A 13,728-nucleotide genomic window follows, 5' to 3' on the forward strand; every position below is an offset into this window, starting at 1 on the left:
CATGGTGCGTATAAACTATGCAAAGATAAAAATTGCATGAATAAAACACATTCTGCACATCTGGTGAATCGACATAGTGGGAATGTTTATATATTGAAGACCCACAATAGCAATCTCATCTATCATATCCAATTGGATTGTGCAAAGATGTCCAGAATAAAATGTAAATGGGTAATCCAGGCAATACCTACTCTAAAGTGCAATGCACTCGAAACATACATCTCCATATTGCAATATAGCACATAACTGCATAAATGCAGACTGAGGTTGGAATATTTCACGATAACACCTAATTCTCAAAAGTATATGTTAATAATGTCGATCTAAAGTGCTTAGTGCTAAAGTGCCCAATAACCTAAAGTGCACATGCTATACAATACTACTAAGGAGAAAAAACGGCAGTCAGAGGAAAATAGGTAATTGTAAACCACCAATAAACCGCATTTTTTTCTTTTTTATCATAAGATCCAAATTCATATAACCATTCTGCAGGAATAAATCTCACTTTTGTGTGATGTGCCTGACCTAGAGAAACGACATGAGTCAGAAGCAGAGGTGGTAGGGCAAAAGAAGCGAGTTGAACTATCTAGTACAGATCCAATTTGTAAAAACATTCATAAACAATTCATAAGAATTTATGTAATTCATCACTGGTATTCAGGCCATGGGGTGACTTAGTGTTAAGTTCTAAAATGAATTTAGTTTCAAGTAACACAATAATTTTTCTCTGTTGCCACCTTGTTTGTGCACCTGAACTGGCCCTATCACAAAATATTTAACGCAATTGAGGTTGCTATCATGAATGTCCTTGAAATGACGAGCCACCGGATACGATGGATCTGAATTCATGATTCACCATTTCTTATGCATTTTGTAATCACTGTACTCCCTCTGCATGTGGTTGGGATGCTTAAGGACTCATGTTGCATTTGTCAGGTGTCCACTGGACTCTTTCTATATACATTGAGTTGACACTGGGAATGGTTAGTATTTACTGGTGTGGCATTGGGTTCATTGCTTCTGTATGTGTTGCTAGTGGGCTCAATATTTTGGGTCAGCACTGGGCTGGATCTTTTAGCATGATATGCGTTCAGAAGGCACAGAGCTCATTGTTTAAACATGGTGCAGGTGCTAGCCTAATCTGTATGGGTAAAATGGCACTCTGCCTGTGTCTCTACGGAGCGGTGCATGCATATGCATATCTGGAGAGACTGGGCATTGAGGTCTAGGATGCTAGGTCTCACACTTTAACACAGTATAATTTTTACAGAGCCACACAACACCTTTAAACATTTCCATGACACTATATTGGCCTTCACTGACAACTGTGTTTGGCATTCAAGTGGCTTGTTTGACAGATATTAACCTGTTTTTGATGTTCTTAACTCCTGGATTCAGGACTCGCGTTTTAATAATTTCTAAAGATTTTATGGGCGATTTAGCAGTCAGCGACAGGCTTTGCCTCACACATACTTAATCACTTTCCAGGCACCCGTGACCCCTTTGCAAAACTATATTCTTTGGTTTTTAGCTCCTTTTCTGGTTATTTTTGGATTTGCTTCAGGTTTTTTTTTTAATAGCACGAGAGTAAAAGTGTTATTGTATGTGTTTGCCATTAGAGAGGTAGAAAAAGACCTTTAATCGCACATAAAGTTTCAGTTGATAATAAATATGCCATAATGTATTTAGGAGGGCTTTTGTCACCACAGGGTCTCTTCAACAGAGTTTCTGAACCCAAAATTAGGCGGAGGCAACAGACAGAAAAGTGTGACAAGAAACAACACTACAGTGCCTTAGGAAGCACCTGAGACAAACGTTTGAAGTTTTGCAGTCTAGGAGAAAATGCATGGACCTAATATATCTATGTCAGCGGGAATAAAATACAGTATGTATTATGGACAGGAACTTACAGGTGGCCAGTACCTGCATTTCTTTATTTTGAAAGGGAGAGTACCTGCACTTCTTAGGACGGATGCAATACATTAAATGGGAGAGTACCGGCACTTCTCAGGAGCAAACAAGTACTCTAAAGACTGATCACCTGCATTTATTTATTTCTAATAAAAAAACTGATTATGTGTAAGATATCAGATGTGAAATGTTATCCTTCATTTAAACTGCGAAAGGGCCGTAGTTCTTTTAACGCAATCTCTGATTTCCCTCCATGTAACAGACTCACGAGAAAGTGAAAGGCGCAAACAGCAACTTATCTTCTGTGCACTGGCTCATCCGATCCTGTTTTGAAACCAGGCTATTTATTCAATTTACAAGAAAGTGTGGGAGTTCTTGGTCTTTCTTTGCACACTTCTAGAATCTTTCCCTTTAACAACATAGATTTTCCCTCCTTGTGTACTACTTTTTGTTTATCTGCATTCCAAACCAACTCCCTTGGAGGAGTATACTGAAAAAGCGGGGGTTTCTGAGAAATCTAATCTGAAATGGAACGTGATTATTCCAGAAAATACAAGATGTCTGCCCACCAGACATCCCGTTTCGGGCGGCTTGAATTTAGATTCCTTCCTGGGTCTTATGGGTGACAGGTGCCCTCACCTAGCCAGTCATTTGTCTTCTTCTCTGCTGTACTCCTGCAGCACTGTCAGAGGTGGCAGGAGGGCCAGCTTCTCTAGGTCTGCTTCGTGAAGAGACCCTAAGGCAGCTTGGCATCCGTAGACACGCAACATGCCTCACAGTGCGGGCCACTGTAATAGAAGTAGTGAATACTTTCCCGCGTCTGCGCTGATGACAATTTATTAGTGCTAAAAGGAGATGGTTTGTGCCTTCTAATCAAGGCATTTAGGGGCATATTATCAAGCACGGCATTAAAATTATCGCCGCTTTAGCGGCAGTTTGGGCTTGATAATATGCCACAGAGAATTCCAATAGAAGCCCATGTTGACACCAGAACATGGGCTTCTATGGGAATTCTCTGCGGCATATTATCAAGCCCATTATCGCCACTTTAGCAGCAGTTTTCTGCCGCTAAAGCGGCGATAATTTTAACGCCTTTTCTTGATAATATGCCCCTTATTTTTGTTCTAGATGGAGCAACATTATGGGCAATTAAACCATATAAAAGATGTGGTTTGACGGCTAGACTGCTGACTTTGGAGCTGGGAAACCAAGGTTCGAGCCTCAGGGTCGACTTCACATCCTGTGATTCTGGGCAAATCACTTAATCTCCCCATGCCTACCAAAATATATGAATGTGTCCTTGTGCAACGTAAATGGTGCGCATGGAAAGCGCTCCAATACCTGCGGGTCGAGTTCGCTCTATATAAATTTGCACAAAAAAAACAAGATTTTTCTACAGTGCGCTTCCTGAACTGAATTATTTCAAAGTTCTCCCAGCTTTGATGATCATCAAATCAAAAGAGGCAAAGTGAAGGAAGGTAGTTGCCCAGGGTCACAAGTTTGGTTAAAATGGGGAGCTGGGAAGCTGGGACTGAAACCATGTATTTTGGGTCAGGGCCCTTCAACTCGTTTTTAACAAGGATGCACAAAAGCTTTTGACTGGCCTGTGCACCAGTAAGATGAAAAGATTTTCATCAAATCCGCTTCCAAGCTTTTCTGAGATAAAAAAGAAATCCTAAAATGTTGAGTGGGAGAGTATTCAGGCCTTTACTGCTGAATGGAATAGACTGGAGAAAGAGTTTAGGCGATAAACATATTGAAAATCAAAATTAGCTATGCAGAAAGAGAGAATTAGATGAAGGAAAGAGGAAACAATATTTTTAAAGGTTGATCAACAGGATAGGAAACAATGTACAAGAGATGTATCAAGAGCTGGCTTTTACTGCTCAATATTCTGAAAATACAAGCATCGTGTTCCAGGAACATTAAAGTGGACAGGCTCCACTACTTCCAGAAAATAGATAGTGCTTTTATCTAAAACAAATTAATTCAGAATAAAGCTTCTAGGGAAATAAAAAAAGGGCAAGGTTCATATGAAATTTGATGAGGTGCTTGAATTCTGGAAGCAGAACATCAGCCCCTTAAACAGTTTTTGGCAGATGAAGATTTTGCCTTGAAGACAGGGAAGGGTTTTAAACATTAAAAATCTGTTTCTCATTGTCCTAATATGCTAGCAAGCGGAATGCTGAGCATTGAAAATCTGCACCGGGTGAAAGAAAGGCATCCCCTCCCCAAGCGGCTAGAATAAATGAAGTGACACAAAACCAACCTGGTGATTTCACACAAAATATACTTTTAAAATAGGACCTTTTCTGACCTACTCAGGACAAGAGGAGGAAGAGTTAAATAATAGCGTCTGTTGTGATCTTGAACCGCTAAGTTGTGGCTGCTTTAAAAAGCAAAATATGTAAAACCATTCATACAAAAAAGGGACTGTTTAGAAATATATCCGTACTTATGGGGTGCTGTTGATTGTGGCTTCAGCGGTAGTGGTGATCGTGGCTTCAGAGGTGGTGGTGATCGTGGCTTCAGTGGTAGTGGAGATCGTGGCTTCAGATGTGGTGGTGATCGTGGCTTCAGTGGTGGTGGTGATCGTGGCTTCAGCAGTGGTGGGGATCGTGGCTTCAGCGGTGGTGGTGGTGATCGTGGCTTCAGCGGTGGTGGGGACCGCGGCTTCAGCGGTGGTGGTGATCGCAGCTTCAGGGGTGGTGGGGACCACGGCTTCATAGGTGGTGGTGATCTAGGCTTCAGCAGTGGTGGGGACCGCGGCTTCAGCGGTGGTTGTGATCGTGACTTCAGTGGTGGTGGGGACCGCGGCTTCAGCGATGGTGGTGATCGCGGTTCCAGCGGTGGTGGTGATCGTGGCTTCAGCGGTGGTGGTGATCGTGGCTTCAGAGGTGGTGGTGATCGTGGCTTCAGTGGTAGTGGAGATCGTGGTTTCAGATGTGGTGGTGATCGTGGCTTCAGCAATGGTGGGGATCGTGGCTTCAGTGGTGGTGGTGACCGCGGCTTCAGCGGTGTTGGTGATCGTGGCTTCAGCGGTGGTGGGGACCACGGCTTCAGAGGTGGTGGTGATCTAGGCTTCAGCGGTGGTGGGGACCGCGGCTTCAGCGGTGGTTGTGATCGTGGCTTCAGCGGTGGTGGGGACCGCGGCTTCAGCGATGGTGGTGATCGCGGCTCCAACGGTGGTGGTGATCATCGTGGCTTCAGCGGTGGTGGTGATCGTGGCTTCAGCGGTGGTGGGGACCGCGGCTTCAGCGGTGGTGGTGATCACGGCTCCAGCGGTGGTGGTGATCGTGGCTTCAGCAGTGGTGGTGATCGTGGCTTCAGTGGTGGTGGTGATCGTGGCTTCAGCGGTGGTGGGGATCGCTGCTTCAGCGGTGGTGGGGACCGCGGCTTCAGCGGTGGTGGGGACCGCGGCTTCAGCGGTGGTTGTGATCGTGGCTTAAGCGGAGGTGGGGACCGCGGCTTCAGCGGTGGTGGTGATCGCGGCTCCAGCGGTGGTGCTGATCGTGGCTTCAGCGGTGGTGGTGATCGTGGCTTCAGCGGTGGTGGGGATTGCTGCTTCAGCGGTGGTGGGGATCGTGGCTTCAGCGGTGGTGGGGACCGCGGCTTCAGCAGTGGTGGTTTACATTCATGTTGTTTCACCATCACAAAGAATAACATATACATAGATACATTGAGATATTACCAGCAGATGAATGCCAAGAACCCAGTTTGTCTACCTCCTGCCAGTTGTTGAAATACCTTAGATCCCAGGTAGTCTCATATTCCTTTTTATGACTTCATATAAGCAAAAGCACCAATGAAGAGGAAGAACCATCATAGTGGAACAGAGAGATCCCATCTCTTGGGTTTGCCAGGATAGAATCCTGGTACATGGAAGGGGATCCCACGCTTATTGGGCGTCTTTGAAGGAATAGTTAGGAGAGGGTAGAACAGGGCATGAGGGGAGGTTAGCTCAGAGAATACCACCCCACTAGCGAGAATGACTTGGCTATTCTGTGAGCATAAAACAGATGTAATAGCCTCCCAAAAAACATAAGCATGGGAAAAGACCAGTAGGTCCGCTTTCCATTTCAGTCCTGACTAAAACATTAAAAGCAGCATGCTGCAATGAAGCATAAAACAAAAACAAAAAATGATTGTCTTCTGCATACAGTATATCAGTGAGATAAAGAATTAAATTTGTGATGATTCGGTGTACTTTTGTGATTTAAAATAGAGCCTCATGCATTGCAATGCAAGCACCATAGGATACATCAATAAAGCCAACATCACGAGAGAGAGATATTAATCTGGGTGCAGACAAATCACACTTCATGTATATTTTAAAGAACTGGTAGCCGCACTTGATGCTGATATCTGCTCTGGAAAGCCAGACATTAAAAAATAAAAAAATGAGGTCTTATTGTGTTTGTTCGAGATTCTGACAAGGGGCCTGTCTGTCACGTGATTATGTACCAGCGGCTATATGCTTTCAGTTACTCACAAGGGCTAGCTTGAGATTTAGATGCCACCCAAAATTCCAATTCAACGCCTGTTCAAACAATGAGATGTAAATGAGGCGCTATATGGGAGCACTCGTGAGTGCAGCGACCAGTCCATAGGTCCAAATCTGTAGCGCTCAAACTACATGTTGAAATGTATGCAATCGCCTTGGACAGCCATCGTGCCAAGCAGGCCCGCGTATTGGAACCAAGATGCAGGGGCGTAGCTTGGTCAGCAAGATTTTGGGGTGGGGGGTGTTTCAGATTTTCTGACAATCATGCTGGCATATAATGTTAAAATGCAACATAGTACACGTAGGGTGCACAAGAGGGTCTTAAGGGGCAGTGGAAAGGGAGAGGAGTGCGGATTGGTAGGGTTACTAAAAAACACCTTATTTTGTAAAAAATAACCAACATTTCCAAACAGATAGAGGGAGAGAGTGTGGGCCTGTTTTTGTCTGTGTGTAATAAAATTCCTGGTGAAATATTGCAGACACCTCATCACACCCGACTGAAAGCACCTGTACCCAACTGCTTATCACAAAATGCATTTAATAGGGGGGTGCATCACCCCAAACACCTTCCCTGAACCTACGCCCCTGCCAAGACCCCGCTTTATGTTGTAGTGTGGAGCAGTAACTCGTATTCAATGATGCAAGGTCATTTTCTATTCACCATCTGCTTAGAAATGTCCATTTATGTTAAAAAATGGGGAGCGAACAGTTTGCCGTCTGTTCAGGAAGAATAGCTCGAGAAGCAGCATTTGGAAGGCACTGAAAATCGAATTGCTGTATGGAAGCCCTTGAACCAGATTTATATCCAGCCACATTCTTAAGATGTGATGTGATATGATTTGGAATCGTGCAGTGTTTTATTTCTTGCATACAAATCTTTGTAAATTGCAAATGGTGTTTTATCACGAAAGTAACCCATATCGCAATCATCAGAGGATACTCCAGTCACGTTGTACTCACTCATGGGTACAGTTCACGTTGGAGCAGACTTCTGGTTGAGCAAATGATTTGAAATGTAGAATTTACTACTTTAGGATTTTTTTTATCAGTAGACTCCACTAGTGCTTTTAAGTGATCTTTTAACATTGTTTTCTGCAAGTCCCTCTTTTGAGTGAAGCAAAAGAAGTGCCACATTTGTTCCCCTATGTCTGCTCTCATCAACTAAAGGCAAATAAACAACCTAGGTCTCTTGGAAAGGTTGTCAGGTTAAGGTTTTTCCTGTGTGAATTCTGACGAGGCCCTGCTGCAACAATGATCATGTTCCAGGTGATCCCTAGAGGGCATGAAGCAATGGAGCAATGCATGATGTCCGGTCCTTCAGAGTGATTTGCCATTGCAGGGACCTCTCTGTTGATGGTCTATTTCCTGGTCCACTTTCAAGCTACGTCTCATTCTAACCTGACGCCCTGCCCGCTATCAGTGGATGAAGTTTAATAAAAATTGTAGAGAAACCACAGTAGGTGGGTTGTGGGTGGTATGGGAAAGAATGCTGTTTGGAAGAAGGGATAGGTCGAAAGAGAATACAGTGTAAATGTCTGGAAGCTTTCAGTTGAATAAGTAAATTTAGAGGCCATCTAGTACACTCTAATGTATTGAAACTATGTAACATTAGACATTAAACTAGAGCTACTCAGATCTCAATAGTTCCTACTCACTTCAAGCTCAGTTCCCTATCAATGTCCACGACTGCCTGTTTTCCAATCATATAAGTGTCACAGCCATTCATACAAATGGAAGCATACCTCTCCTAGCAGTGAGGGACATCTTCCTAGTTTCATAAGACAAATGAGAAAACAAACCTATCACATTGCGCTATACACAGAGGACCCACTGATCTTCAAGCAAGATACATCAGTGGTCCTTGAGAGAGCCCAAGCCCTCCGGGAGCATTTTTGCTCCCTGTCTGGAGTAAGGGTCAGCTGGCAGAAATCCTTCTTGTTACCCACGGCGGCAGCCTATGACCCCCCCAGAGGGACTGATATCATTACAATGGGAACCCCGCTCCCTACAATACCTCAGAGTACAGATTTATCATGATTCCAATGACTTACTAGATGGAAATGTAGGAAAGCCTATTTGAGCGCTCAGATCGAGCATCACGTTTTGGAAAACTCTCTATCAGTGGCCAGCTGCGTTGCCCTATTGAAAATGATAGCCCTTCCCTCGTACTCTATTTCTTTGTAGTACTCCCCGTCTGGATCTCCTGAGTGACATTTAGGGAGTTAGACACAGTCCTTACGACTTTTATCTGGAACTCGGGCTGCAGGCGAGTAGCCATATCCATGCTACAGAGACAGGTATGAGACAGCGGACTTGTAGTTTCCAACTTCCAGATCTATTATCTTGCCGCACAGCTCCAGTGGCTGAATCATTGGCTGGCGGGTAGACTCATCCCTGGGTGGGAAATGGGCCCCTTAGTACCAGACCTAGACCGACTGTCTGGATTCCTCATCAGGCTCAAGAGCCCTAACACAGGTGATACTATGGAATTCAAAGTACTGAGGCGCTGTTAATCTAGATGCCTGCAGAAACCACAATTGTCAATCCCCTAATCCCGCGGCATATCACTGACACTTTCAGACGTACTCCCACATGGGGTGAACTGGTGGGAGTTGAAGGGCTGGATAACAGCTGGCATGACGAAACTTGGAGACCTCTATGAGGCTGAGGTGCTCCTCCCAATTGGAGAATTCTGCATGGGACATGACCTACCTTGGGGCCACTTCTGTCTCCACGCGGCAGTGATGACAGCGATTCACAGACATTGGAGGACTGGAATGATGGAACCTCCCCATTCTAAGGCCGTCACTTGCCTATGTAGAAGAATTAGAGAAGGTGTGCTATTACCCCTTGGCGTCCTTAGAACCAGGTGGGAGGAGGACTTGGGGATCCACATACCAGAAGAGGACTGGGTGCACATATTAGACAGATTTCCCAAACTCTTGAGGAAACGCCAGGTTTAAACTCCTCAACCTATATGTACTACATATGGCCTGCCTCCTCTCCGGTAGAATGAACAGACACTTTGCAATGGAGGGAGCACTATGCCCAAGATGTGGGGAAGTAGGAGCTGCATTTCTACACATGTTGTGGAGTTGCCCGGGGCTCAGGGACTACTGGGGGGAAATTACTGGAGTGCTGGCTGAGGTCATAGAGCGAGAGATCCCATGTACACCAGAGCACTGTTTGGTTTGGTCCCAAACTACAGCCAAAACTAAAAATACAACTACATTTCAGGACTTAGCCTTTGTCTTAGTGAAGCAAGAAATTACTAGGAACTGGAAGGTCCCAAGGGGACTCTGAGCGGCAATCTGTAGACAAGCACTGGAGAGATGGGCATAATCCTGCTCTGAGATGCCAGACTAGGGCAAGGATCCTTAGATACAAGAAGAGCTTGGGAGACATTAGTAGATTCTTTGACACACGCTGACCCTTCAACGCCAGTGGAGGTGCTGGTACCCCTAGAATCATTGCCATTTTTTCAGAACTAGTCCTCCCTAGGTGAACAATGGAAGCGAGATATACACAGGCGGAACTCTACAGAGGTCTTTGTTCAAAATCGCATATGTGGAGAGCTACTCACATGTGCGACCCACCCTTCGAGACCACTATAGGAAATGACAAAGCTCAGGAAACATCCGGGGGAGGAAGGAGGGGAGGGTGGGCAGGTTATTCTTTGTGACACTTTTCATGCTTATGGTATATCTTTAACATTTGATGATAAGAGAAATCACATAGTGTGACTTAGCAGCATAATGTACCTTACTGTTAAATGTAAATAAATCGGTTTTAGCAAAAACAAAACTGGTATTAGCATCCATTTTTCACATGTTTCTGTTCTGCTCTGTGATGGACCCCAGATACATGTTTCTGTATGTGACAGTATCATAATTCTAATAAGAAGCCTCCCAACAAAAAGCCCCTCTAGACAGCCTTCAAGGTGCGGTAGTTGAAACCTTCTAGTGTCAACCAACCTATGTGTGTCTGTTTGTGCTGATGAGCATATGCTCCTGTTCTGACAATCTGATTGTTTTGCACTAAACAAATATCCGGTGCCAAAGGAATAACACACAGGAAGCTGTTCAAATACACAACATCCACCCGAGAGTTAGAAAGTGGAGGAATTAGTGCTTTGAACATTGAGGAATATGACCGGTTGAAAGAATTGTTAATTCTTAGGTAGGTGATAATCTGAATATTGGATCGCCTTTACAATGTGCTAAGCGCATACATTGTGTTTCCTCTCACATATGTAGTGCTCCAGGCGCACAGTCACTTTACGCAATATGTTAAGAAGATCGTAAAAATAATATAGTGTTAGCAACATGTTAAATAAAGCACATTGGAATCACACGTCGATGCCCCTCAAGAGTTCTCGGCCACGTGGCTCCTAGTAAGTCTGGGGCAATTACCTTACAGCACATGTGGAGCCACGCTGTCCCCCACCACACCTGAGTCAAGGTGCGAAACGCACCATCATGGTTTCCATATTCGCAGGAGTGGGTACATTATACGTGCTCCATGTGTCGAGTGGGGAATCCTGACGCCTTCTGGTTTCCTGTCCTTTTTATGTAGTAGGCGGGATGCAAGGGAACGCAAACTTACGAAAGGTAGAGAACCTCCCAGACCAGAAGCCCTTGCACGTTGAAGCGAATCTTGTTTTGTGTGGGATTAAACCCGGAGATGCTCCTTGAGAGCAAATGATGTCTTGTTCCACCCTTTGGGGTCTTTCTATGCTTACGTCTGCCTCTCTTCCTGTTGCAGCGGCTTGCAGCAATGGAGTGTGCTTCAACGGGGGAGAATGCGTTGGCGGATCCTCGCAGCTATGCCACTGCCCCGCTGGGTTCCAGGGTCCCCGGTGCCAGTATGGTGAGCAACATTGCACATTTCAAATGTCTTCAAAGATCTAGAAATGCAGCCGGTCAGTCTGGCAAATAAAACATACACAGAGTCGTAGTTGGGTTGTTGACCAATGGTCACTCTTCCCCTCAGTTGAACTGTTGAGCATGCAGAGTTCAAATGTCACACGCATCTGTTAGGAACATCTGTCAGACGTTGGTTATACTTAAGGAATTCGATGCTTGAAGGGGAAATGGTGCAGATGCTGGGCCAGACCAGTAGGACAGGTGATGACTGTAGTCTCCTGGGAGGGCCCACCATGTGCGAGGCTGGAAACAGTGGCCTTGTAGTTCATTGCCCGACTGCTTTTGCAATGGAAACGTCATGACTACTGGGGGGGAAGTACTTTTTTTTCGTGTTTTATCTTTTTATGGTGGAAAATCAACACTTCACTAGCATCTGCCCATCTCTGTTTTGAGAATATTGATGGGTCATTAAAATGTCCAACTTTTTTTCTTTTTTTTTTAAATGACCAGCCGCGGTGATTAGGTTGTAACCAGGGAATGAGGCAAATACAAAGCTCGGCTTCTTGGAGAGCGACCCCAGGGTCAAGTCCCGTGGGTCAAATCTTATACCCTGAACAAGAGAGACTGTGTTTCACAACAGAATGCCCTCACACAAAGACAGGGAGAAAAATGACCAGCTTAAGGACTCCACCAACACATGCTTTCACATGTCCCTGTTTCTAACACATTCCCACCATCTCCACCACCAATGCACCCTGGACACTGAAGAAAACTCGCTGTTTTCGATTAAGATGTTTCTTTACTGGCAATAAGCAGTTTCTATTAAGACTTTTTGCACACAAACATTGGGGAGGATTGTCCTAAGGGGTGTTTTTAATCAAGCCAAAGATCACCCCGAGAACACGACCGAAGATTCTTTGAAAGCAGTATCACTGGTCACTAGACAGTAAAGTGTCACTTCTGGGCATAACCCGTGTACTCCAGTCCATTTATCATTGTTTTATGTTGGTCACTTGTTTTGCAGTGGTTTGTTGAGCATCATTTTGCGTATGTGGTGTGATGGTTTAACTCTTAGGCACATAAAGCTATATGTGAGCAAGCACATATGTTGTACATAAATTCATCTGTATTTGTTAACCTGGAATGTGCTTTTGACTAGTTTTAGCCCAAACACTCATTTGTAGAAGTCCACCATTTTTCATACTTTTTAAGTGGCGTTTAAAGAACTGTAGATCAATTCACTTTTCCAGTAGATTTGAAACTGCATTATTATTCAAACATTCGATTTCATTGAAAAACTTTCGAGTGAAATTAAGGATTATTATTCTCATAGTAATTATATTATTGTACCTTTGTAGTTGAAAGCATAGGTCTCAAATCATTGTGCTTCCATGGAGGCAGAGGACCTTATTTCATCATACCCAGGACATTGTCCCTGAGAGTTGTACATCAGAATATCATAGTCAGAAGCATGACCTATTGTTTCCTAAATATTCTTTGAAAAATATTTTTCCATTGGGTGTACATTTGAAATTATTAACTACAATGGGTCAATATTTTAAACAATATTTAGTATATGGTATCCAAGTCATACAATATTCCAAATACGATATTCTGGCACCGCACTCTTATAAAATGTTAGAGCATTAATGGCCTCCTTAGTTCAATTTATCTCTCTAAAAATTATTAGAAGAAAAACTCTTCTTTAGCTCCAGACTTCATTTAAAAGTGTTGACATAAATCTGAATCATGTAATTATCGAACATGAAAGCAAGAAAGGGCCTCAAGGCACATCTTGGCGTCCATTCAACAGGTCTATCCTAGATCCACACAAATAAATATTAAATACATAGTCAAGTTGACACTTGAGTTGACCTCAAGGCTACCAGATCAGTCAGTTTACAGATGGTACGCATCTGAGTTAATTTAAGAATCTACGTTCAAGCCTACCAGAATCATTTTCTTGTACAGTGCTTAAATAAATGATGTATTTTACAAAATGAATGGATTAATGCATTAACGAAAGGATACATCTCTCTCTATGTACTTTGGAATGCTATGGACTGAGGCAGACACCATGCTAATTCACTGGGAGGGTGGTCATGTCAGAGTCAAGAGGCATTTATAATGATGGATCTCCAGATATGCCCACGCAGATCTTCTGCCAAACATTCTCTTGGCTAAGAAGTTCTTCTCTGGAGCTCTTTGGCACACGTCGTCTTGAAGAGGGCTTCTTCGTGTAAAAATACAGAAAAATCATGCCACTAATATGGCTCACAAAGGCATATAGACGACACACATCCTATGACATGACGACCCAGGCCTTTGGTAATATGCCATTCCACAGCCACAGTTTTTTGTACATATTGATTTACTGCACTTCCCACGTTATTCACAATCTAAAGTGGTTTCTAGTTTAAACAGAACAAAACAAAAAAAACATACAGG

The 13,728-nt window shown here is 43.9% G+C and overlaps 1 protein-coding gene across 1 annotated transcript in view; it reads left to right on the forward strand.

The window, feature by feature from the left end:
* MEGF6 (multiple EGF like domains 6) overlaps nt 1–13,728 on the forward strand; it is a 1,140,767-nt gene that overhangs the window by 266,423 nt on the left and 860,616 nt on the right. Inside the window, exon 4 of the mRNA XM_085609125.1 lies at nt 11,180–11,284. Coding sequence (XP_085465251.1) covers nt 11,180–11,284 — 105 coding nt within the window. The remainder of the gene's footprint in view (nt 1–11,179; nt 11,285–13,728) is intronic.

This window comes from Triturus cristatus, chromosome 1_2, assembly GCF_964204655.1.
Source record: "Triturus cristatus chromosome 1_2, aTriCri1.1, whole genome shotgun sequence".
NCBI lineage: Eukaryota > Metazoa > Chordata > Amphibia > Caudata > Salamandridae > Triturus > Triturus cristatus.